Below are 25,678 nucleotides of genomic sequence, written 5' to 3' on the forward strand. Positions count from 1 at the left end.
ATCTGTAAAAACTTTGCTGTGCATGTTGTGTAATAAGTTGATTTATTAGTGTTTTTACATGCTTTTTTTTCTGCTACCTTTGAATTCTGTTTGTTTTTCTTCATCTATTTTGTATTTCTCCTTGTCAAAAAATTCTCTGGACACCAGACATAATGAGTATGTCTGAATTAGTTCAGTGAATTCATCTAAAATATCTGCTCCTATATTTGACACTAAATGAAATAGAAAAACACCATACTTCTGAATGGAAAAATTCCTTCAAGCTGCAAATTTTTGCACTGCATGTGCTGTAGAGAAATAGGACATGCTCAATAATAGCTGTATTTTTAAGATCTGTGTACTCCGCTGTTCACTAAGCATGAGCATCTGATTCAGTGTAATCTAAGAGGTAACTGTTATGTATGTATTAATTCTTCTTATTCTATTTGTCCTGCAACACAATGGAATCACACTAGATACAACTATTTGCACCGGTGAGTTAAATTTCCTTACAGATTGTCCTAATGTAGTTGTCTTGCCTAGATTGCAACATTTTTCCTATTGAAATGTACTTTACCTCAATGTAGAGTACATTTTCATAGTCAGACCACATTGTATTTGCAGTTTTTTTGCTTGGACCATATTCTTACCAAAACCTGCATGCATTAAACTGAGAGTTCAATGCAAAGCATTCCATTTCTGTTCCTTAACTAATACTTTCACACATACAGTTCAGTAATTTGCTGTCTTTTTCCTAGGCGGAATGGGTAGCATTGAATTATGTGCCATTTGCTGAGAGATCGTTGGAAGTGGTTGTGGACTTATACCAAAAAACAGCTTGCCATAAAGCTGTTGTAAATGAGAAAGTTCTTCAGAACATTATTAAGGTAAAGGATTGTCCAGCTCGTGCTCTGAATTAATGGAGTTTTATTTTGAGATAGTGTTGATAAACAGTTTCTGGGAAGCTTAAAGCTTTGGTAAAGGATACAGCTGGTTGTCTATGGAGATGAGCAACAGGTCATTTCTTGTGATGCTGCAGTCACCACTGCTTAATGTGTATGCATTGTTCTTTAGCTGCATGGTATAATAATCAGTAATTCAGTGTTAAGACAAAAATTAAGAGATGTGTTAGGCCAAAAAACAGTGATCTTTGAAAGTATTATGTACCCGAGTCTGAAAAGCAGGCCTCCTAGTAAATACAACGGAACGCTGAAGACAAAACTGGCACACATGTTTTGATGGGGGTGTGCTCTAGTTGTTATTTTGGTCTGTCTTTAATGGCTTTACATATCACATATACAGCTGTAAAATATTATGGGTGCACAGATGTACCTTCAACATGAAAGTGCCAAACCCAGAATTGTTTGACCTTGTTTTTAGCAAATCAGTTTGGCAAATAATGGAAATAGCAGTAAATGTCTTGTGGATAATATATCAGACCTAAGCTTGTTTGTAATGACTCGGTTGTCTGCGGGTTGTTCCTATATGGAAATTTGGAGACACCTGAAGTATTTAAAATAGTTACATGGTATTATTTGGAACTTGTCATGAACTGAATGTTTGTATTTCAAAATTATTATGGTTGATTTTCACTTCTATTTTAAATGGATAAGTGAAACTTATAAAATGCTGCTTTTTTTCAAAGATTCACAGTTGTTAACAATGTGCTCTACTTCAGTAAATGAAAACACTTTTGAAGTGATTTTTCATTTGTCTGAAGCCTGTGTTTATATTAGAACTGGACTCCACTTCCATGAGCAAAACATCAGAAGAAAATATTCTGTTTAGGGTTAGATCTGAGCTCTGATTACAAACTCATTGCCAAAATTTATTACAATTAACTCTCTAGAGAGTGAGTTCTCCCTTTGTTTTCCTTAAATCAGGAACTTTACTGAAGGTATCAAGGTTATATACATAATACCCAAATTTAGTTAATATGTATTTGAAATATAAATTAAAGAATTAGATGCCCAAGATAACTTAGTATCAGCTCCTAGTTTGTTCAGTCAGTTGACTGACAATGATAGAAGGGATAAATAAAGTGCATGTAGTGCATAAAACATAGTTTAAGCATGTTATTGAGTTTCTTTTATAGCTAAGGAAGCTATCCAGAATTTGTTGTGTGTTTGTCTGCTTTACATTTGAGTTGTTTAGCAGCCTAAAAAGGCTCAAGAAAACTTCAGAATTTCAGTAGTTCTTTTTGCTTTTAAACTTCCTGTAGTTTAACTGTCAACAGAGACCAGATACCTTGCAGTGGTCACATGCATAGATCAAATTCTGTGTTTTGGGAAAAGTTTAAATTCAGTATCGCCTTTTTTTTTGTTCTTTCTTTTAAAGCTTTGGGAGCACTTGGGAGAACTTTCTAGATACAGAACTAAACTCCAGAATACACTTATGCAACCCGTTAGATGTTAGGTAAGCCTGTTTATCAGGATTCATAGAAAGGTTGGTGGTAATATAGAAAAAGAGAATTAGTGATGAGTAGATTCATAGTGTAATTGGTAATGGATCAGTGTGGATTCTGACCTTGTACTTGTTAACAGACCCATCCTTTAGCCAGCTGGTATAGGGTAAATAGTCTTTATCATTATATTTTTAAAAGACCATCTCAAGTGCCAATAGACAATGTACAGATGTGTACTATCATCCATTTAAATGTCTTCTGAGATCTGCAGAAATCTGCCTTACCCTTAGATTTCTCTGAACAACTGTACATGTAGTTTGATCTTTAATTTTGCAGACACTGAGAATTCCACTTAGTCTGAAATACTCCTGTCCCTCTGAAAGCACTTGGAAGCTCGCTGTTTCCTCTCTTCTCAAAGTACTTTCTATTGGACTACCAGTTGCAAGGCAGCACGCATCTTCTGGAAAATTTGACAGCATGTGGCCAGAGTTAGCCAATACGTTTGAAGACTTTTTATTCACTAAAAGGTAAACTTCTTTTTTTTTTTTTAACTCAAAAATATTTGTAAGTAATTTATTCACTGATGTAGTCACACAGCGTGCCAGTAGCGTTCAATAAAAGGAGCCTTATTCTTAGTTATTTGATATCTGAAGATGACTCTGATGTATGAAGGAAAAGAGGTAACCAATTCATCAAGTTTTAAAGTATACTTTCAGTAAGTAGTAGACAGGAGTTCATTGAAGAAGTGAAGTGTCAAAGCAAGAAAAAGCTCAGCTGAGCTCTGAATGCGAGGCATAGCCTTTCCTTTTTCCATATGGACTCCCAGATATTGGGATCTGATGAAGAGTTACTGATAGATGCCCAGTTTGATCAGAACTGCAGCATTATTTTCTTTTTCCAGTTAAGTTGAAAACAATTAGCTATATTTATTGTACTTTGTGAAAAGGTTGAAGCAGACAGACTATAACAGATGTGTATGCTTAATCTTTCAAGAGCGACACTGTAGTTGTGGGCGTGCTGAGGAAAATCAGAAAAGGAAAATGATAGAGATTAGACCTATAAGCTTGTTGAACAAGAAGAATGTGTAATTAGGAAGTCTCCAGAATATTGTCAAAGAATTATCTTTGTCCCTTTACAGCGGGTAAAAATGCATTTCAGTGTAGCAAAGATTTAACATCAAGGGAACCTTTTAGTGGTGAGTTAAGGTTAGGTATTGTAGAAGACTGCATAGAAGGGGAAAAGAATTTTCATCTTTTGTGAGCATCTGTGTATGAATAGCTTCCAGCTATAGCTGAGTATATCTAATTGTGTTGTAGATTAAAGGCCAATGTAGAATATGAAGAAATTAATTCCCCGATTTATTTATTTATTTATTTTTTGTATTGATTTCAATCATAAATTAGTCTTTCTTTTTAATAAAAAACAGCAGGGTTCTTCTGTACCTAATACTAATATTCTGTGTATATTTGTATGTGCATACTTTGCAAACAGACAGGAGTCAGCAACCAAACACAGCTGTATTTACAAGTAATGAATAAATAGCAGCTTGCCCAAAACAGATGAAAATGAGATACCGATGAAAATGAAACTTAATTTTAGAGGAATATCTGTTAGTAAAAATGTTTATAATGAGTGGCTTTGGAATTCCACCAGTAGGATTATAATACAATTGTATGAAAATCCTTTCTTTTGTCTTTGAATTTACTTAAAAGAAATAATACTAGATAGAAAGACCAGGAAATCAGAAAAAGATCATCAATAGTGCAGAGAAGACACTTAAGTAACCACAAATGTTTGTTTTGTTGCTTCACTGTTTCTTTAAATTAAAATAATCTTTGCAGTATCTTCTTTGGTTTTGTTTTTGGCTCCAGTTAGTATTCCAGTTTCCATTCTAACAGTCCAAGTCAACTAGTACCCTATAATCAATACCACTGTGAGGTTTAGAAAATTATAATGAAGGTTTTTCAGGTTATTGTGGGATAATATATATTCACTCATATGTATTCCTGAAGAAACTTCTTACTATTTGCTGTAAATTAATTATTCCTAAGTATCTGTGGAAAAGATGAAATACATTATTTTCGCATGTTTTTAACTGATTCAGATTGGCCATGGTTCAGTTTTGGCTATTAACCATTCGTAAGTCCAGGGAAGTAAGATGGTCAGATCTTCAGTGTAGACGGGTATTATCTGTTGTCATCTGCATGACCTTTTTTTGGCCAAATGTGTAATTTCTTTTTCTTAACAAGTGATTTATACTTTTCTTGAAAGCTGTTCTAACCATATTAGTTCCATATTAACATGTTTCTTGCTAAAAACAATAACTGTTGGAGTTAATTAATAGCTTTTGCCAGCTGTCATGCGTGGGAGAGTATTCTCTGGAGATAAAGGAGGCATTACTTGTGTGAATATTTATGATGCCCAAAAATTTCTGTCTTTTCTTAACTATGACTTTCTCTCTTAAGAGACCAGAGTGTATTCTGTGATTTTCTACAATATACGTGTATAAAGGGGTACAAGGGACCAGCATTTTAATCAGAATTGAAATTTTTTCTCAGATGTTGCATGGAACTTCTTGACTCTCACTTAGAAGCTTTAAAGTTCAAAAGAATTTAAAATATTGATAATAGGCTGGTGGTTCACGGAACCATGTGGATAACAGCAGCATCACTTCTGGTTATCTGGTCTTCTGCTGTTAAAGGCCAGTATCATTACTCCTTCCAGGGTTTTTATCAATAGATATTTTGTTTGTTTTCCTTCACACAAAACTGTAAATATCTTCCTTCCTTCCTCAAAACCTTGTTCTTCAGAATTCATTTACCACTTCTGAGGTGGTGGTTCAAAATAAGAAATGTCTGCGTCTCTGTAAACTTTGAAAATCCCTTACTGTAGTCACAGAATCATATAATCATAGAATAGCTTGAGTTGGTTCCAGTTCCAACCCCCTACTATGGATAGGGCTGCTACCCACCAGCTCAAGTGACCCCATCCAACCTGGCCTTGAACACCTGCAGAGGTGGGATACCCACAGCTTTTCTGGGCAGACTGTGCCAGGGCATTACTGCCCTCTAAGTAAGAACTAATAGTCCTATTAGTAATACCATGTAACTGATTTGGCTGATTCTTCCTTCTAACTTTGTTCATTTTTGTATGTATATTGTCTGAGTCTCTACTGGGCTGAGGAACCAGAAATTTTCCTAAGGTAGAGAGATAAGAAGTTATTTCAGTTTCACTGGTGTTCTGCTTTTCTAACATTTTAAACATTTTTCCTGACCTAACTCACAATTCTTCTAATCACTCTGGTCCTAGGAATTACATCTGTAGGTCAAATACTGTTTCTACCAGTGAAATTGAGTTGGTGTTAGCAAGAGCTACTGTGGTAATAACCCTTAAACAAAAATCTCTGAACCTCTGTGTTCAAAATAGTGAGCATCCTCTGCATGCTCTTTCAAGGAGGAATAGGTTTGCAGACTAGCTGTGGAGCTGAATGACATGAGATACACACTGATGCTTGTAGTGTACAAAGACAGCAGAAATGGCCTTTGGAGCTTTGTACAAGAAATTTCAAATATAGCCAAAAGAGCCCAGATAAATGGAAAAGGAAATAGTAATTGCTAACAGCTTCCAAACAGAAAGCTTTGGCTTTGTTGGTTTTGTTTTAGGTTTTGTTGTTGTCATTATTCTTGTTTCTTTAAGCAAGCTACAGCTGAGAAGCCTTGATAACCTTGATTTTTATTATAAATCAAAATGACATTTAAAAATACATTTCACATAACTCAATTTATACAAAATTGTCTTCTAGTAAGAGGCTGGTCTGTTTATTATTTAATATCATTCTTCTCTCCCAGAGGCTTTCACGGAAGCATGTCAAGCCATTATATAAAATAAAATTCAACAAACATGCATATATATAATTTACTAGAGCAGAAGTCTGTGCTTACATGAGGGAATTAAATCAATACTTTCCAAAAAGATGCTTCAGAGCAGAGTGCTGCTGTGCACAGCAGGACTCTCTGTGGCTGTTAGCTCTTTGTTGTTAGGTTTTAAAGACCTCCCTAGACACTGGGCTGCAGCTGGGAGCTCTTTACCTGGAAAATCCTGCACAGAGCTACAGTGTGCATTATACTGCATCTTATATCTGCACTGGCTTGTGACCCTTCCTATACAGTTTGGCTGTATTGCATCAAACAAGCAAAGCTTTTGCCCTTAGATGTTTCATTTGGGCATCTTACAGAAATCTATTTACCTGGGAGTCATTTGCTGCATGAACAAGAATAGAACATCATCTGTGACATACATGGTAGGTCAGATATAGATGACTGAGCAGAAAGGTCATAAAACCTCTTTAAAATAAACCTCAGCTCAGAAAGTCAGTCATTCATAAACAAGGAAGCGTCAGAATGAAAACTTTCCATGTAATTCAGTATGACCTGCATACGTTTGTATTGTAATTGTTCATATTTCTATTTAAAGGGTTTGCATTGTTATCTTTTTTTATGTTAGAGAATGTATAGAATGAACAGCTACTTGATATCTTATTCTTTGCTTCGACATGTAGCACCAAATTTGCTGACAGCCTAATACATGAGCCAATAAAAAATACAATATAATCTCTTTGAGACAGGGAAGTATCTTTATTTTCAAACAGGAACATGCTGTCACAGTTGTCAAAACTGGAAATTAGCTGTGGATGTGCAGATTCAGATCCAGGTGTCTCATGCTAAGTATGCAAAAGACAGGAAAAGGAAGATCCCTACCTAGTAAAAAATCTATTTGACTCAGTCAGCATCATACAGGAACAATGGGAAGAGAAAAAGCTGTCAGGCAAACAGACCACATTTGAATGAGGCTTAGAAGGCTCCAACCATTCCTGAAAGTCAGAGTGGAATGGAGGAGAAAGGCCTGGATGAGTACCCCTATGTGGGAAAGGCTGGCACAGATCCACGGTCATATATCTGGCAGCTGCCTTTCTAGTGAGCACATGCCTGGCTCAGAACTACCCACTGTGTGTGTCTGCTGTTTCTTGGGGAGACGTGGGGGTGGAGAAAAACCTGGGAGTTTTGAGGAGGGAGTTTGGAAATGAGCCAGGGGATGCTGGTCTGCTTGCTGCTGCCATACTTCACCAATTCCTCGGCTTACTGAACAGCTTGGCTCTTTGTTCAGCCCAGAGCACTGTTTTCCTTGCATCTGCCCATGCTGCAGTAAATCAGGCAGGGACTGTGGCAGATTGGCCATATTATTTTCCTGCCTTTTCAGTAGTGACCATCCTGTGTACTTCTCCAGAGCAAATAAGGCACCATCTGATATAAGGCCGTCATATAAGATACAAACATACACAACAACAGCAAGTTGAAGTACCAGACGCCATCTTAATTCAGATGTTTCAAGTTATCCCTTTCAAATGGTCACACTCTGAAGCTGCTCCTCAATTTGAAGATCTTAAAATATTATTTAAAAAGACAAAACATTAAATAATGGGAAAAGGAGAGGATTTAACAAATGGAACTACATAAACTTTTTACAGCTCTTTACCTCTGATTCTTGTTGTTAATGCAGTGGTTTATATAACTGTACCAACTTCATGCACGTGAAACTTTAAATATAATGCATTTTCCCATACTTAGCTCCTTACGCATCTTATGAAGTTAGAAGTATAATGTATTTCCTTTACTTTTAGTGCACCTCCTGATAACCTCTCAATCCAAGAATTTCAGAAGAATGAGAGTATTGATGTTGAGGTAAGGAGACTGTAGTAAATGTATAATATTGTCAAGCACACAACAGTGACATTCGCAGGTTGCGTTTAGTTTTGAAATATTGTTTTGAGAAATTAACCACTCGTTAATTTTCTGAGATGTTCTTCTTTCCATTTGAAAAGGAGACAAATTCAGAGGCTCAAAATTTGACTGCTTCAGGGTTTTGCAAAGGATAGGAAGCTGCATGCCAAAAACTTGTCCGCTTGAGTTCAAACCAGTATAGAGTGGAAAAAGCAGAATGTCTTTCTGCTTCTAATCCATTCTCTTACTTATTACGTTATCGCCAAGCAATTATGTAGGTAATTGTAAACCAAAGGAAGCTGGTGACTGAACCTGAAGTGAATGTTCTCTTTGTTGAGAGGTGGTATTCATTCTTCAGTACAATCTAGATGTATTCTCAATACAAAATAAAAATGTGCATAAATGGTGAAATGATGATTTCTGAGGTGCAGAGACCGTTGTAATTGTAAGGAAAATCATGCGTGGTTGGATAACACCAAAGAAAAAAGAGAGGAGATGATACTTGGAATGAAGAGGGACTGGTCCTGTGGACTAATTCAGGACATAAGGAGATGTGGCAGACCAGGGATTAGGTGTACAATGGAAAGGAAGTTGCAGAGAAACATGTCAGTATCTGTGCAGTCAGACTCCTGTCGTCTCTCTAGTTAGGACGTGAAGATTACTGGGTAAAAAAAGCAAGAGCAGTTCTGTCTGCAGTGAGCAGAACTATGAAATCTAATGCATTAGTTTACAGAGATCGAAACCCACTTTATTCCTGACTGAATGCACCAAGAGCAAGGACTGAAAACATTTAAGTTTGGTTGTTGCCTTCAGCTTGTTTAGTTAGCTCACATGTTCTGTTTTGCTGATGTCGCTCTGTAAGCATTTGATGTATGTGTTAATGTGCTAGTAAGAATATTGAATGGAGTGGAGGGGGAGGTAGATTCCTATTGACAAATCTTCTCTTTTTGAAACTGTAAATTTGACTGGCACATTTGAACTATGCTTCAAATGTCAGTGGAAACCTGAGTGATAACTGCTTCAGAAACTCAGAACTAAGACGAAAAATAAGTTTATTAGTTCATGTTTAATCTCTTAGACACAGTTCCACAATTTTTAGATGTATTAGCAGATCTTTTAAGCAGCATTGAAAGATTTTGTAAATTTCCATTAGTATGTCTCTTTGTTTAATGTTTGTCTTCTACCAGAATCACAGTGTTAATCTTCAGAAAACCAATATAAACGTATTTCATTTATTTTAGGTGGTGCAGCTTATTAGTACGGAGATACTGCCATATGCTAACTTTATTCCTAAGGAATTTGTTGGTCAAATAATGACTATGCTCAATAAAGGCTCAATACACTCTCAGTCATCTTCATTTACAGGTATAGTAGCTGAATGACAAAAGGTACAGAAAAATATATTTATATCTGCTAGACAGTGACAAACATGTTGACAGTACTTATTCTGATAAAGACCTGAAATGCCATGACATGTATAGTCACTTTAAACTGTACTGTCTTATGGAAGCTTCACTTTTTATTACTACTATTTCCTTATTTTTTTTGGTCAATGTCATGTATAATACTGAAACCAAACTTTCTCATATTTAGTTTTCCTTTATGCCAGTTGCAGTGCTTGACAGTGATTTCAGGCGATTCTAAGGAAGACATGATATCCAGTACTTACACATTAAATGACCTTAGCATAACTGTTATGTTGTAGCTAACCAGACATTAACACAAAAGCATTTCTCTGTATATTTTTTGAAAGGAAAAAAGAATTACATTGTATAGTAGCAACTATTAGTACTGGTGGTGGAGGAAGGGGGATGTTCCTGTCACTTTTTATTTTGTTTGTTTTTGTTACATAATTTGATGCACTTTGTTGTTAAAGCAGCATTAAGCAGGTGACACGTTAATAAATGTGCTGAATATTCTTTTGTATTTGAACTGTTGTGAATATTACACGGTCAACCTTTCCTTAGAACGTGTTCTTAATATTTGTCCATATCACTGTTAATCTTTTTTTTTTAATATTACAGGACTAATAACCTTTTTGCAAACTATAATTAACTGATTGAAATGAAACATCCAGCGTACTAACATGCACAGTGCTCAATTAATTATGATGTTTTACTTTGGCAGAAGCAGAAATAGATATTCGATTGAGAGAGGAGTTTTCTAAGGTGTGTTTTGAAACACTGCTCCAGTTTTCATTCAGTAATAAAGTCACAACTCCTCAGGAAGGCTACATCTCTAGAATGGCACTTTCTGTGCTCTTGAAAAGGTCACAGGATGTATTACATCGCTACATAGAAGACGAGAGGTTGAGTGGCAAATGTCCTCTTCCAAGGTATGTGTGATGCCCTTAGGAAATAAAGGGTATTATCAGTACCATTTGAGAGTTCTGCATTCGGAATACATCTGTTGTGTGTTAGAGGTATTTGTGTGTATGGGTGTGCTTTAGGGATGTATGCAATTTAAAGCTTGAGAAGTATACGATGAATGCTTCAAATAAATAAAAAAAGATACCAAATGTCTGTTGACCAGAAAGAGCTTTTAAAAAATAATGGTCATGCTCAGTGCTGTTACACTGAGGAGTGTAATTCAGTAATAAATATTATCAGTTGTTGAAAGAATGATTCTGGTCTCTCTAACATAATATTTCCAAAATCTAATTTCCCCTTATTCCTAGCAGAGCTGGTTTCTAAACTGAGAGGTAGAGAGTCTTCTTGACAATAAGACAAAATATATAAACAGCAATACTGTGAATCATTACTCAAGTAATTGCTCTTGAAACAGAAAATTGCCCTGAGAACAAGGAAATTCTTTCACAAATGGGGACTTAGTTAGATTTCAGTTAACCTCAGCTGAAATGGTTTTGGAGTTTTTGATTGTGACTGATGAAACTGATTCTTTCCATTTTACAGCTAATCATGTACATGAATATTTTCAGATTGAAACACATATTCTGTCACTGTCTCTAATATTAAATTGAAAGCCATCCTAGCTGGCAGTCGCTATCATGGTGGAAAAGTTAAACAATAACCTTGGTCTCTTAATATCCTTTGGTAGGCAGCTGTTTCCATTACTTTTTTAATGTTATGTAAGTTTCACAGAAAATTTATAATCTTGAGACAGAAATGGATTGCTGATTGTTTGCGTTTTCCCTTTGCAGGCAACAAGTAACAGAGATCATATTTGTTTTAAAAGCTGTCAGTACTCTCATAGATTCACTTAAAAAAACTCAGCCTGAAAATGGTAAGTTATTGCTAAATAACATAATTCTAAGTGAGATAAAGCTTTATCTGTCACAAAGATGTGTTTATTCTTTCCTGTAGTGCTTTTCACACAAATTGGAAAGTATAATCTGTGAGATTCAGTATTCTATGCGTATATATCAGTGGCATGTAGAAAAAACATTTTCCAGTATATCTAACAATATAAGGTTCTAAGATACATTTAAAAATAGAAAACTTCATTCTTGTTCCGATGTCGTGTGTTAGATAGATCTTGGTATCTTTTAAAAACAAACAAAACTTCCATAAAATGTTAACAGAATTTGTGTGTGTGTATACACACACACACACACACACACACACACACACACACACGTATAGCTGTTAGTTTTACTGTATCTTCTTTCTTTTCATTCTAGCTTTTTTAGATTGCTGTGGATCTGGTTCACATAGGTGTGCTCCCCAGTAAAAGGGGTGTTCAATTAAATGGATAAGCAGGCTGTTAAACACTTAAATGTGAAGTCTTGCTTCCCCTCCCTTTCTGCTGTAGTACCTCCTGTCCCCAGAATGAGAAACAAATGAGAAGCATTTCTTTTGCTCATTGATGCCAAGTGGCGATGTGAATGTTTGACAGTTGTATTTAAAGGACTGATTGAAACTGGTGGGCATTACTTTATTTATGTGAACATACCCTGTTCCTCCTGTAAGCTGCACCTTCTGTATGCAGAGGGTTCCCACCGAAAATCTTGGGAGATACTAAGTGAACTTCTGATAGATTTTTTTGTCTGTACTGATGGGTTGTTTCCCTTCTTCTGTAGTTCCAGATATTCAAGCTATTATCAGATGCTCATTATTATGCATATCATTAGTGTCATCATAGTGCTTAATACCTTGTTAAACTAGCTGCATTGTACTCTGCAACTAACAGATTTTCATATATATATTGTGCCCTGATTGAGTTTCTCCCTCTGATTTTTATAGTTCTGGTAATCTGGAAATAATTTGAAATTAATAGATAGTCTTGTTGCTGATATTTCCAGAAGTAAAATGTGTGCTTCCTATCAATAGCTGAAAAAAGCCAATAGAAAAATGTGTATGTGTTATAGACTTAACAGAAGTAGTATCTTTAAAGTGTCAGATGCTCTACATCCAAGAAAATACAGTGAGTGAATCACATGTAGAAACAAAAGCACACAACGCCATTTTGTGGATATGTCATCTGGCTTCCACCTGCTGCTTCAGAAGTGTGGCTCTTGTGCAAGTCCTACATCATACCTGAGAGCCCTGTAGAGATGTCTCAGTGTCCCAGTAGCACTGCATACCTGTGTTCGGGCATGTGAACGTGTCCTGAACTTATTTATGTAATACAGCGTTGTGAGAATTTTGAGCAGTACTAAGTGATGTAATCTGTTCTTTTCTGCCTTGCAGTTGATGCTAACACATGGGCACAAGTTATTGCCTTGTACCCGACTTTAGTAGAATGTATCACCTGCTCCTCATCAGAAGTGTGCTCTGCTCTCAAAGAGGCATTAGTTCCATTTAAGGACTTCATGCATCCACCAGCATCCAAGGTACAGAACGGAGAGTCTTGACCCCATAAAACTTTTTCATTTTTGAAGGCAAAAAGTATCCAAAAATGTTTGTTCCCAGGTGAAGTTTCTCTGAGGAAATCTCTTGTGACTAGTACTTGGCAACCAATGCTGACTGCCTTTTAACTGTACTAACAAGAGCTCAGTAATTCATGAATTCAAGCTATATCTCAAAGGTTCCAGAGTGGGTAGCAGTGCAAACCTTTAATAATTTTAACTGAGTAGTCGGAATCATTTATAATCTAATGTACTTGCTACAGTATCTTGAAGTGGTGATTGAAAAGTGGGCTTATGTACAGCTTGTTGTGTATGTGTTAATGATGTAATTAAAAATATTTCAATTCAGTCAGATTTATGAGGCTGGTGTTTTGCACCCTTTTTTTGAAGTACGAATTGTACTAAAATTTTATGCAAGATGGTACTGTAACATTCCATATATCTGTAACCAGCCTTTGTAAACAAAGGGAACTGAAATACTTGTGTGTATAATAAATGGTACAGTTCTGTATAAAATAGTTGCATTTATTATTTAAATTCTTTTTAAAAATGTTGATAATGTTAAATGCTTGAAAAAGTATTTATTATAAGCTGTATGCTTGCATTTTTACTTATACTTTGCCTTCTGAATTGCCAGATATGCTTGTTCATATCTGATCATGTTATTAGTTTTTTGCTTAATTGAATGTATCTTCTCTGTGGCCATCGGACATCTAAATGAAGAGGTCATATGACAGGATTGCAGCAAGCAGGCAGTAGCCTGCTGATCTCAAACATCGTTGACCTGGAATAGGTTTGAATATGCAGAAATCCACTGTAGCACTTCAACACTACCATACCTCACTTCTTAATATATTTCATTCTAAATGTTTGTTATACTCAATTCTGTTCATTTCTGTAGTTGCAGCCTTGCTTTAAACAAATACATACTTGTGGGTCATTAGTCTTTTTTGACCTTACTTGTAGGTATCGTAGACTTTGAATCATGACCCAAGAAAGGGGATTTCAAATATCTGAAATACTTGGCTGTAATACTTTGTTCAGTAATTTTAAGTGCTTTGTTTTGTAATGTCTTTTAAATCCAAATTGTTCTAACCTTTTAATTATAAACTCTCTGATATAAAACCACGAGAAGTGTATTTTTAAAGACAGCTGCTCGTTTGGAAGCTCAGTACAATTTTCATTAAGTGAATGAGAATTCTCTTCCAGTGTCACATAACACACAACTGAAGCAAAACACTTCTACTAGTGTTGTTTATAACATTTGTGACAGCATTTAAACTCTTACTGAAATAATGATTCGTTCAGTGCTTTGCCTGTGTTCATATATTTTAGCCTGTAATGTGAAAGCACAAAGGTCAAATGTTTTTAAAAAAAGAAAAAAGAAAAAAAAAGAAGAGGAAAAAAAAGGTGCCTTTCTGTGTATTTCAGAGCTTTCCTTTGGGCATTGAAGTCTTTGTAGATATTAAAAGTGATTACCGTGGTACTAGATCTGTTCACTTTACACTTTGCTGACTGAAAGGACGTTAATTGGAACTTGTGAATAGAAGCAGGAATTGTAGGAGCTTCAAGTCAAGTTGCAAGGAACTGGTCAGGGTTAGAAGCACCCTCTGCAAATAATGTTTGCTACCACACCTTTGAACAGCTTGATCCTATGAAATTCCACTTTTGTGATCCTTTCCAAAGGCATATTTAGAGTGATGCTTCCAGATCTTGCACATATCTCCTTTGACCAAGGCTGCGTGGAACTCAATCTTCAAATGCAAATAGTTTTTAAAAAACACGTTTTACATTAAGGGAACAAAGACCTTCCTTCCTATTAATAGATTTTTTTTTTTTTGTCAAAATAGCCTGTTTGGAGAAGCAGAGCTGGGTCCCAGGTACAAATAACAAGATTATCCATACTCTGAAAGTGTATGCAGATGCTCTACTACTTAGTGAAAGTCAAGGCCTATTAAGTCCTCAAAGAAAACAGGAGGTTGAGCAGAGAAAGGGTATCGCTTTGCTTTAAGATCTGCTAACTTAACAAGAAATTCTGGAAGGAGGCATGCAGACCAAAGTGTGCATGAGTTTGTTTGTCATTAAGTCCTGTCTGCTTTTTCAGTGATAGCACAGATTCATCCCGTCTAATTGATCAAATCTTCAGCTTTATTTCAAAGAGGGTGTGGGGTTGTGTGAGTCTTACCTGACTTTATCAACCAGATATTAATCTTCTAAGGGCTCTGAAATAAACTTCCACTAAGGTAGCTTTCCTTCCTTTCCTCTTTATTATCAAATGGATAATATCTTTGCTATTTGAGGCATGTTTTGGACATGCAAGTTGAGGTTGACCGTACTCAAAATACTTTCTGTATAAGTAGTTTGAGAACGGAAAACAAAAGGACTTAGTTTAGAGAAGACTTTTATTTTAGCAATTTTTGCTGTAAATAAGAATTTTTCTGTTTTCTGTGCCTCGTCCAGCACTTAAATATTCCCTCTGACTTAAGAGTTTCAGTTTCTTCTTTTCATTTTTACTTCTTGCTAAATATTCTTAGGGCTTCTTTCATGTAAACAGCATTCTTGAGTATTTAAATTTCATATTCTTACATCTGTCCCAAGCAAGATAGTTCTGTTCCTGAAAAAATTTAACATTTCCTATTGAGTAAACCCTTGTCCAAGTTGTTCTTTTCAAGTCTATAGGGTTGCTTAGGCTTGTGAAATAAAATAAATGGACATTTTCAGGATCGAGGTCTGTGTTGTGTCAGTGAAATCAGCTAGAAAAGGTTGTTCAGCTGAGTGTATAGAAATATGTCAGCTGGAAGTTAGAAGAGAAACATTAACTGACAAATGTAACCACGTTATTCACTTTTTTTTTCTTCTTCTTCTCCCTAACCTTAAAAAGAAATGTGGATTGGGAATCCAAAGAGAAAATGTGAGGGTCTTCCACATTATTACAAAGCTCATATCAAGATGGTTGATTACTTGGAAAACCTTGTATGTCTCAATGCCATGAGCACTGCCCCAGTGTACACAAGGATTTAACATGACGTAGCTCTAAGAAGGAGCAGATGGCTGCAGCAGGAACTTTCTTACAAGAAAGGTTACTCTTAGAAGCATCTTTGTGGACCTTTGTTAGGCTCCCTCTAGTATGTCCGTGACTCTCTTGTGTAAGTTTTGGGAGCAGGGACACCTGTTTGTCTATGTAGTATTTTGCTTATCAGGGCAAGCACAACTCCAGCAAAAACAACAGGTAAAACATAGATTTCATTTGGGGAGTAAATAATCTTCAAGTTTCACAAGTATGTTTCAGTAAAAAATGTGTGTTTTGCTATACTAACACAAGCATATTACAGTGGTAATATGCTTTATACTGCCTTTGTGTGTGCTGGAATGTAGATCAGATGAGGCTACTCATTCTTTCTAAATAAATACAGTAGAACTCAACATTTGTTTCTTACAGCCTTCAGGATTTATTCAGTGGAAACACAGATAATGACGTAGGCAAGATGCACAAAAAACTCTCTTCAGATTTTGAATTGCACAGAATTCTTTCATAATAATAAAAAAAAAAAAGGAAGATGCAAGAAAAGCAGTATTACAAGTGATGCCAGAAAACAGGATTATACTGAATACCTCAACTACAGGGAGGCCGTCTCCCAAACAACAAGATGCAATTCATCAAGACAAACATAAGATTCTGCACTCAAGCAGCACTGAGATTTCTCCATTTTATTTTGCCACCTTTATTGAATAGGAGACTGATGGTTTCCCATGTTTTGATGGCTTTCCTTAGGAAATTACTCCAGTATAAAAATGGCTGTCATTAACACTATCAAAACCAGTTCTGAAAATGTTTTGCAGCAGTGTTTGTTAATTAAATGAATCTCATTTGTCAACACTATAATGCTCTTTTCACCCGAAGCATGTTCTCAACGGAAAGGATGTGTTAAATACAGCTACCATCTTATTGTTTTGCTCACAAATACTGCAAAGTTGAACCATACTTAAAGCCCACCGCTTATGCCTGTTTAATTTTGTTAAGAAGGTGTGTTGGGTTGGTTTTTGTTTTGGTTTCCTTTCAGTTTTTCAGGAGGGGTTGCCCAGAGATAACAAAGAAGGAAAATCCCTTCCAAGTCAGATTCGTGTTTAGCATGTTCAGAGTTTCATTTTGGAATGAGCGGTAATATTTCCAAAGCTGACATCTTCAAGATTGTTGAAGTTGGTCAGGGTGACAGACTGCTGGCAAACCAGGCATTGCCTCCTCTGTTGTTTTCAATGTTACCTGTTTCTTGGAACTGTAAAGTTGTTAAGGAATTGCTTAAGTTGCTGGCTTCCTTACCAAAGGATTCTATCGTCTTTCCCCTATTACATCAGGTCATATCAGGAAAGGGACTGAGACCCCACAAAACAAAATAGCAGTCAGACCTGGATTGCCACCAATAGAATACCTTCAGAATGTGCAGATGGAAGTCTGGTTTTGATCAGCCTCTTTCACAAGGAAGCATGGAAGGGGACAGGAATATGATGCACACAGTACTACTCGTATGTACATGTACAAAGAACCAGTTTCTGGAGTACATCAGAACTATTACTTGCAGATATGCTCACTGAACATCTGTTCATGCCTCCGGGTTTGGCGTTGTAGCATGATACAGCACTGCCTTAACTCTAAATTATCCCTCGACTCTGTGCACAGTGCTGCCCTAGAACAAATGAGGAAAGACGTTTACATTTATTTTAGACAAGTCTTATTTAAATATTTTCTCATAAAATATGAAATCAATAATCTGTATTGAAGCCAAATGCACTATAATCTCTTAAATTTTTAAGCAGTTATGAGTTGCCAAAGCCTCACAGAGAATGCAGTGACTTGATGGAGTAGTATGCAGCCCTGCCTTGTGAGAGTGAGAAGCAAGTTATTGAAGAGCTAAACCACGGTCTGAGCTTCTTGCAGCTCAGTTGTACTTTATCCAGCTGGAGTCAATCAGTTCCAAGTTGGAAACAGATTAGGAGCTGAAAAAGAAGGCAGCTTGCTTTTTCCTCTTCCATGCATAGGACAGGTCAGTGATGTCCTCTGTCTGAAAGCTGAATGGTAGCTACAAACAGTTCTGTCCTCTTTTAATCACCGTGTATTTCCTGAGTGCATCCAGCACGTCTGAAACAGAGCGATGTAAGAAAGAATGAGTTTGAATACCATTTTCCATATCATTCCACTTTTGCATCCAGATAGAGCCCTATGCTAACTAATGGGATGTTAAATAACTGGGGAAAATGTACTTGGAACATTTTCTGAAAGAAAAAAAAAAAGATTGAACTTTAAAAATGAGATACCGAATTACTAATTATGTGAAATGCGTTTCTTAATTGGAAAAGATTGCAATCTTAGCACAAAGGCTATTGTTTAATTGCAAGCAAACATTTAAATAATTGCTAACAAAGTAGTAATCTTCAGGAAGATAAAATAAAATCTTCAGGAAGTGCAAAATAAGGCAAAAACCACAGATCTCTGCTTATTTTTATCATCATGAACAAGAAGTCACTTTTCTGGTTTTTTGTTTGTTTGCTTTTTTAAATAAGCACTTAGATTTTTCCACCTGTGCTTATTTTTCAGGGCTGGTTTTTCACCCCTACACAAGTAGCTGAGCAGAACCTGCACTTACTTGGTGTACCCATTCCTTTGTAGTGTTTAGCTTCCTCTGCATTGACCTGAAATAGCAGAATTACTCTAAGTCTTACTGACTGTGTGAAATACCATTACGTGGCTTTATGTAAGGACTTGTAGGATGTTCAACTTTGCAGTCAGTATCAAAACCATATATACTTTATAAACGTACCAGAAATGGTCGGTGTATTTCCTCCAGCAGAATCTCACTGGTTTCAGTGTCTTTTAAACAAGCAATCAATGTAATATCAACCCGACTGCACCCAACATAGGTGAGAACTTTAAAGCAAGCAACTATAGGATCATCATTTAGTATTTCCATCTTTGGATCTCGGGGGCAGTGCTTTGGCTGCTTTCCAGCATGACTTTCTCAACACATTTCCAAGCTATCTCTGAAGCTGTGGGTTTTGTGCTAGGACCAAGCTGTGTGGCTGGCTTTGTGCTAACGAACCCAAGGCAATTCTATTTCCTTTATGCTCAGCTGCAAGCGGGGTTATCACACACACACACACAGAATGGACTCAGGTTGGAAGGACCTCAAGGATCATGTAGTTCCAACCCCCTGCCTGGCAGGGCCACCAAACATACACCTTTACTAGATCAGGTTGCCAGGGCCCCGTCCAACCTGGCTTGAACACCTCCAAGGACGGGGCATCCACACCTCCCTGGGCAGCCTGTTCCAGGGCCTCACCACCTCCTAGTGAAGAACTTCCCCCTAACATCCAACCTAAATCTTCCCTCTTTTCAACTTAAAAACCATTTCCCCTAGTCCTGTATTATCAGCCCTTTCGAAGAGTTTACTCCCCTCCTGGGAGTAAGTTCCCTTCAGGTATTGAAAGGCTGCAATGAGGTCACCCCGCAACCTTCTCTTCTCCAGGCTGAACAAACCCAACTCCCTCAGCCTGTCCTCATAGGGGAGGTGCTCCAGCCCCTGATCATTTTCTGTCCCTCCTCTGGACCCTTTCCAAATCTCCATGTCTTTTTTACTTGAGGGCTCCACACCTGGACACACACTGCATCGCTGCAGAAGTACTTATCTGTGGGTTTGAGTCCTGCCCTAATTCTTCTCGTGCTTTGGTAGCGCTTTTTGGCAGTTTGTTCTCCAGATGTGCTGAGGGACAAAATGAACTCGCTTTTCGCTTTGTGTGCTCGTACTGACGTTCAGTCCGTTTCTAGTGCGGAGCAATGCTACTGGGGTCTATTCCCATTTAAGAACACAAGAGATTTGACTCAACAAATAAAACCCTTTGAGCGCACAGTCCCTCAGCCTCCCTGAGGCAGCCAGGCTTGGTCCCGTCGCGCCGAGCTCCCCCCGGCGGCGGTCCCGGCATCAGCCCCGGCGGACAGCCGGCTCTTCCCGCGTCTTTCCGGGAGCCCCGGATGGAGAGCGGGATGTGCCAGCATCCCCCTGACGGCAGCTGACCCGCCCCACCCTCGCAGTCCGGCGGGAGCGGAGGGGAGTGGCGCGGCGCTGTCCCGCCAGCGGCGGCTCCTGTGCCCGCCCGCCCGCGCCATCTTGAACGCGAGCCGGGGGCAGCGGCCTCCCCTCCCTCCATCCCTCCCCAAGATGGCGCCGGCCGGGTGAGTGACATGTCCAGTCACGTGGGCAGTGGATGAGCCCCTCTCTCCCCCCCGCCTTAAACGATCCCTATGGTTCGGCCGGACACACAGGCGGCGGCGGTGGCGGCGGCAGCGAGGGACGGAGCCGCGGCGGGAGCGGGGTCGCCCGGCGCGCCTTTGTCTGCGGCCTCGGCAAGGCGAGCGCTTTCCCTTCCACGATCGCGAGGGCTGCGCCCTCCAGGGTTCGGCTTCCTTCTTCCCGCCGGCGCTGCGGCCCGGGAGAAGCGGCCGCGCGCTCCCCGCCGAGGGCGCTGGCGCGGAGATCTCACCCGGCCCTGCGGGCTGAGAGAGCGGGGCCGGGCAGCGCCCTCAGCCCGCGCTGCTGGGGGTGGAGGGGGGTCAGCGCCGGGACGGGGCCGCGGCTCTGCGCGGGGAGGGGCGGGCGGGCTGGGGGCTGTTGTGTGCCGTGCCCGCTGTGTGCCGTGCCCGCTGTGTGCCGTGCCCGCTGTGTGCCGTGCCCGCTGTCCCCCGCTTCTCTCCTTTCCTTTCCTTCCTCCCTCTCTCCCTCCTTCCCCTCCCCATCTGTTATAGGCGTGCGGCTGTTTGAAATTAAACGTGCCCTTTGCTGCACCAGCTGGGGTCTATGATGTATCTGCTAAATGGAGCTCTGCCCGTCGGCTTCAGGTCATGCAAGGAAAAGGGCAGCGCTGGGGAGGGAGCTGGGCGGGGTTTCCCTCCGCTTTTCAGTCAGACGAGAGGAGTCTGGTTGATGTCTGCAGCAGATAAAGGAGACGAGGATCATCAAAAGACCCCAGAGCCCTTTTATCTTCCTGCTGTTTCTCCCCGTAACTTCGTTTATCGGTGACGCGGTGTCTGCCTGCTCGTTCCCCCCAGCGGGGGCCGGGTGCGCCAGGCCTGGCTGAGGTAGTAGTTTGTGCTGTTGGTCGGGTTGTGACATTGCCCGCTGTGGAGATAACTGCGCAAGCTACTGCCTTGCTAGTGCTGGTGATGATCAGCTGCAGACGAAGACAATGACAATGGGAATCCCCTTTGTTTTCCCGGGATTGGATGCTGCTGAGGTGGCAGGGGTTCTTTTCCTCCTTTCCTCTCCTCCTGCCCAGCCGTGGCCGCTGGGACGTGCTGGTTCTGACCCTGTCAGTGGGATGCTGCTGCTTTTGCAGCCCGGGTGAGAAACCATTAGTTTCACGCTGCTTGGAGGGCACTTAAATTTGATCTGAAGAGCGAGTGTCTGCGTTTTTTTTTTTCCCAGTGCTTACACCTTGTTATGGCACCGCTGGAAGGTGGATTTTCTATTTCGTGAAGACTTGAGTGATGACCGACTTGTATTTTCTGTGCAAAACTTGTATGCGTGATCTTAAACGCTCTGATTTGAATAGTAAAAGATGTGAATGCCTAACAAGCGATCTGAATCGCCGCTTTCCTTACAGTGAGAAGACTGTTTCACAGCGTGGTTGACTATCATTGTACAGCTTGGTGCCAGCAGCTTTTTGTAGGCGAACTTCGGAGATTTTGATTTCTGTACCGTGATTTCTTTATTATTTTGTGTGTTTGTGTGAAAAAGAAACGGTGAATCTTCTCTCGTGAACTGATTAAAATTGCTGCTGTGTTCGTAGCGTTGGCTGAGGGTATCGTTCTGATTGGGATTCAGCGTGTTGACCGCTTATCACCGTGGCTTAAACTTGAAATGCATTAAAACATTTACAATAAACGCGCGTAACTGTCTCTTATGTTTCTAAAAATGAGAGTTAATTTTCCAGCCCTTATGAGATGTGGCCGCCAGCAGTTTATAGTTAATCCTTTCAGTTCGCAGCAAAAGTTAAAGCTATAAGCTAAGAGCTTCAAAGTTGATGTATTAGCACTGGCTCCAGTTCACAGTTCTCATGTATTATTATGGGTAAGAGTTGGGCAGACTTTGAGATATTTGTTTCTTTGGCTCGTTTTTATGACTGTTTGCACTCCTTCTGCCTTTAGAACACACATAAAGGTGGCTCTTTCACCTCAGCTGAATGTAAAGTGCCCTGCAGAATATAAGGAGCGCTCTCACTGGCAAGTTTAATTCAGTAATACTTCATTTGTATGTTGAGCAGTGCATTATCTGCTAATTCAAGCTCTTCCATAACATAAAGTGAAAGCATTTTCATGCTTGCTAATAGCATGTTAATGGTTCTCTTTGAAACAAAACAGCTATCAAATTTGTTTGTTTGTTTGTTTTTCCCACCTTAACTGAAACAGGCACAGGGATACAAAAGATTCCTTCTTTTCACATCCCAAGAAACAGCAGTTGGCAAACGAACCCCCTCGAGGATTGCTCTGGAAGTTATGGTGATATTTTCCCCATCTCCGTTTAGGCATCTCTTTTAGCTGGGTAACCCACTAAGTTCATCTCTCAGTGGAGGTGGCAGAAAGAGAAACTTGATGTAAATCACAGTTTCAGGCACCCTAACAAACATAATTTGATCTGAATGGTCCTTACAGAAGAGTTTGCCTCTGCAGGTTGATTGCAAGGGAGGTGAAGGAGCTTTAGCTGAGCTAAGTGCCTGTAGGTGGGTGGTGTGAAATTGTCCTCTATCTTGCTTTCTTTTCCTGTGCTCAGGGAACTTGAGTAAAACTGGGATCTGGCTCCCTTTGTGTGTGTGGTTTTTCTTCTTTTTTTTCCTGAGCTGAGCAAATCAATGGGAAAAGATGTTCCAATATACTACCATTAAGTACTTACCTCCTGTGTAATATCTCTCAAACTTCATTTGCTGCCTAAGTAATCAATTCTTCATGCTGTGGATTGTAACTTCAGGAGGGTGTCCAGAACCCGTACTAAAATAAGACAGAGCTACTAAAATGACACAGGTGAGGTAGGAGATTGAGGTTGTGCAGTGGTTTGTCCTCGTGTCCATGTAGGACTCAGTAATGTATTGGTAGCCTTTAGGTACATAATGATTTCCTCAGGGAGCTGTGTTCAAGATGCATAGTTGTGCAGTAGGGATAGCCAGACCTTTCTTAGTGCAGAGCTCCCTTGCGTATAGAATTCAGACTCCATATGAGTCCATGCTTAGCTTTGTCATAGTATTTACTGCTTAACTGTCCAACTTGCACAGCTTATTTACACAAATAGCACTGCAACATGATGCTTCAAGGCACAAAAAGATCAATTCTTCAGTGCAGTGGAGAACCTCATCTTCGTGATACTGCAAAATCGAAGCTGGTATTACTGAAAACGTTGTGGAAACCTAAAATGGAAAGAGTGGCTGCTATCTTCCAAATGCAGTGATCCCTTATTGTGATTTGATGGATTGGTTCGGAAAGAAGAATTGCATCATGCCAATTAAAAAGCTGTACTGCTGGCGCGTTATTGTCTATGGTATTGTTTCTTGCTGATTTTTTTTCCCCTTTTATTCTTCGGAGGTTTCACTCACTCAAACTTCTCGTGTGAATTTGTTATAGAAATTAAAGTAGGCACATGGCTGAGCTGATGGAATTTCTGTGTAAAGTTATTTAGTTTATAGTATCTCTATTGTGTATTGTTTGCTGTGCTGGGTGAGAAAGTACTGCAAGACATGTTCCTCCGTAGCTCTTCTGAGCGCTTCTTTTGACTCATGGAATAATAAAAACGTATTGAGATTCACAGCAGAGACAATTAAGCTTTAGATGCTCTTATTCCCTGGTTTGATGTCTTTTTGTGCTATTGTCTTACCTATATTGTGAAGAACAGTCACCAGCTGCTCACCCCTCCAGCTACTGTCTGTCAATGCTGCTTCTAAACATACTGGCAGACATCAACCTAAAATCTTCTAAAATTCCAGATAGTTGCTTCCCTGCAGGGTGCAGTTGCCCTCTGTGTCCCCAAGGAGAGTGCTGTGTTCCCATGCAGGCAGAACTGGTATTGGAGCACTTGCCTTCACTGAGGCTGCCCCAGTTCTTCTGCTGTAATGGATCCTGGGCAGCGCGTGTAATGGGAAAGGCCTCCTGCTTATGCCAGGGAGCAGCTCAAGACAGTAAGGGGAAATGCCAGTTTCTAGAGAGTTACATCTTTAAGCACTTAAGTATACAAGCACTTGAAAGATACCTGTACATGTGATAAGTTACATGTATTGCTTTTCATGGGATGCTTTCATTTCTCTTTTAGAATGAGCATTAAGATTGCAGCCTTTCAATACCTGAAGGGAACTTACACCCAGGAGGGGAGTAAACTCTTCGAAAAGGCTGAAAATATCAGGACACGGGGAAATGGTTTTAAGTTAAAAGAGGGAAGATTTAGGTTGGATGTTAGGGGGAAGTTCTTCACTAGGAGAGTGGTTAGGCCCTGGAACAGGCTGCCCAGGGAGGTTGTGGATGCCCCGTCCTTGGAGGTGTTCAAGACCAGGTTGGACGGGGCCCTGGGCAACCTGATCTAGTAAAGGTGTATGTTTGGTGGCCCTGCCAGGCAGGGGGGTTGGAACTACATGATCCTTGAGGTCCCTTCCAACCTGGGTCATTCTGTGATTCTGTCATTAAGTTAACAAAAGTGAATGCTTCCACTAGTGATTCTTAATGAAAATGAGTCTTGTTCTTTGCAAGGAGTGCAGGCTTTGAGTATGTCTTATGCCTTGTCCCACTAAGGAATTAGTAGGAAAATGCTGGCATTGAATGAGATGAGGTAATAATACTTACCGCACCATGTGAAGAAGGTTTGTGTGTGTTGTGGGAAGAAGGGTAGTTCTGCTTTTGGTCCCTTCTTGAGTTACCACTTCAGGAGGAGCTGTTGGGGTGACCCACTGTTACCCATGGCATGTGTTCCCACAAGGTTGTGCTTGATGCAAACACCTCTGATCTCACAGGCAAGCAAGATCTTGGTATGCCACCTGAGAAGAAGAAACAGTTAAGTGTGGAACCAGAGGAAGAAGAGTGGTCAAAGGTGTTTCCAGGTGGTTTGAAGTCTACTTTTTAATCTGGTTGGTTGTATTTCCAGTTTGTTCATTTCATCTGTGCTTCAATGTGTTGCAGTGTGTGTAAGAACGTGAAGAAGGAATCTTGGAAAATTCAAGTGCATTATGTTAACTTTACGTTTTTGTTATATAAAGCTTTGTGACAGCTAAATACATTCCAGTATTTGAAGTAAGAAGTGGTGTCCTTAGTTCAATGGAAATTGTATTGCTCTTGCCCAATAAAATGATACTCTAGATGAGCTTTGTTTCTGTAGAGGAACATGGAATGCACCAGATGCCAACATAACACAACGATGACAGGCAGGCTCACGTTCCTCTCATGTAGTGGTAAGTGTAGCTGTATGCCTAACAAAAAACACCAAGGGACCAGAAATGAACTAAGACATCACCTTGAGAGCCTCCATCATGGCACTCCTAGAACATTCAGAGAGCTTGTTGCTAAATTGGTGGCCTGCTTAATAGGTACAAATTCAGACAAGAAAGCCACCACCTGGCTCCATTTTCCATTCACTCAGTGTTATTGGGATGAATCCTGTTGCTTTTTATTTTAGATGACATTTAGCTGTGTTGTAG

At 39.5% G+C, this 25,678-nt stretch overlaps 1 protein-coding gene and 2 long non-coding RNA genes across 7 annotated transcripts in view; 2 read left to right on the forward strand and 1 right to left on the reverse strand.

Annotated features, from left to right (window-relative positions):
* Nucleotides 1-14,263, forward strand: part of MON2 (MON2 homolog, regulator of endosome-to-Golgi trafficking) — a 65,732-nt gene extending 51,469 nt beyond the window's left edge. For 2 of the 5 annotated variants that reach the window (XM_015855341.2, XM_015855364.2), the window contains exons 29-36: nucleotides 456-473; nucleotides 738-866; nucleotides 2,720-2,910; nucleotides 8,061-8,121; nucleotides 9,402-9,525; nucleotides 10,288-10,495; nucleotides 11,321-11,403; nucleotides 12,810-14,263. In XM_015855341.2, coding sequence (XP_015710827.1) covers nucleotides 456-473; nucleotides 738-866; nucleotides 2,720-2,910; nucleotides 8,061-8,121; nucleotides 9,402-9,525; nucleotides 10,288-10,495; nucleotides 11,321-11,403; nucleotides 12,810-12,973 — 978 coding nt within the window. In that variant the 3' untranslated portion in view covers nucleotides 12,974-14,263. The remainder of the gene's footprint in view (nucleotides 1-455; nucleotides 474-737; nucleotides 867-2,719; nucleotides 2,911-8,060; nucleotides 8,122-9,401; nucleotides 9,526-10,287; nucleotides 10,496-11,320; nucleotides 11,404-12,809) is intronic. The other 3 variants (XM_015855348.2, XM_015855359.2, XM_015855373.2) reach the window with 2 other exon arrangements.
* Nucleotides 14,264-14,807: 544 nt separating this feature from the next.
* LOC116653133 lies at nucleotides 14,808-19,155 on the reverse strand. The gene is made up of 2 exons (XR_004306512.1): nucleotides 18,607-19,155; nucleotides 14,808-18,101 (listed from the first exon to the last, which is right to left on the reverse strand). It is a non-coding gene; the product is annotated as an uncharacterized LOC116653133 (long non-coding RNA).
* A 440-nt stretch (nucleotides 19,156-19,595) lies between these two features.
* On the forward strand, nucleotides 19,596-23,817 carry LOC107310064. The gene is made up of 2 exons (XR_001553459.2): nucleotides 19,596-20,189; nucleotides 21,439-23,817. It is a non-coding gene; the product is annotated as an uncharacterized LOC107310064 (long non-coding RNA).
* The last annotated feature ends 1,861 nt before the right edge of the window (nucleotides 23,818-25,678 follow it).

Source organism: Coturnix japonica, chromosome 1, assembly GCF_001577835.2.
Source record: "Coturnix japonica isolate 7356 chromosome 1, Coturnix japonica 2.1, whole genome shotgun sequence".
In the NCBI taxonomy this organism is placed as follows: Eukaryota; Metazoa; Chordata; class Aves; order Galliformes; family Phasianidae; genus Coturnix; species Coturnix japonica.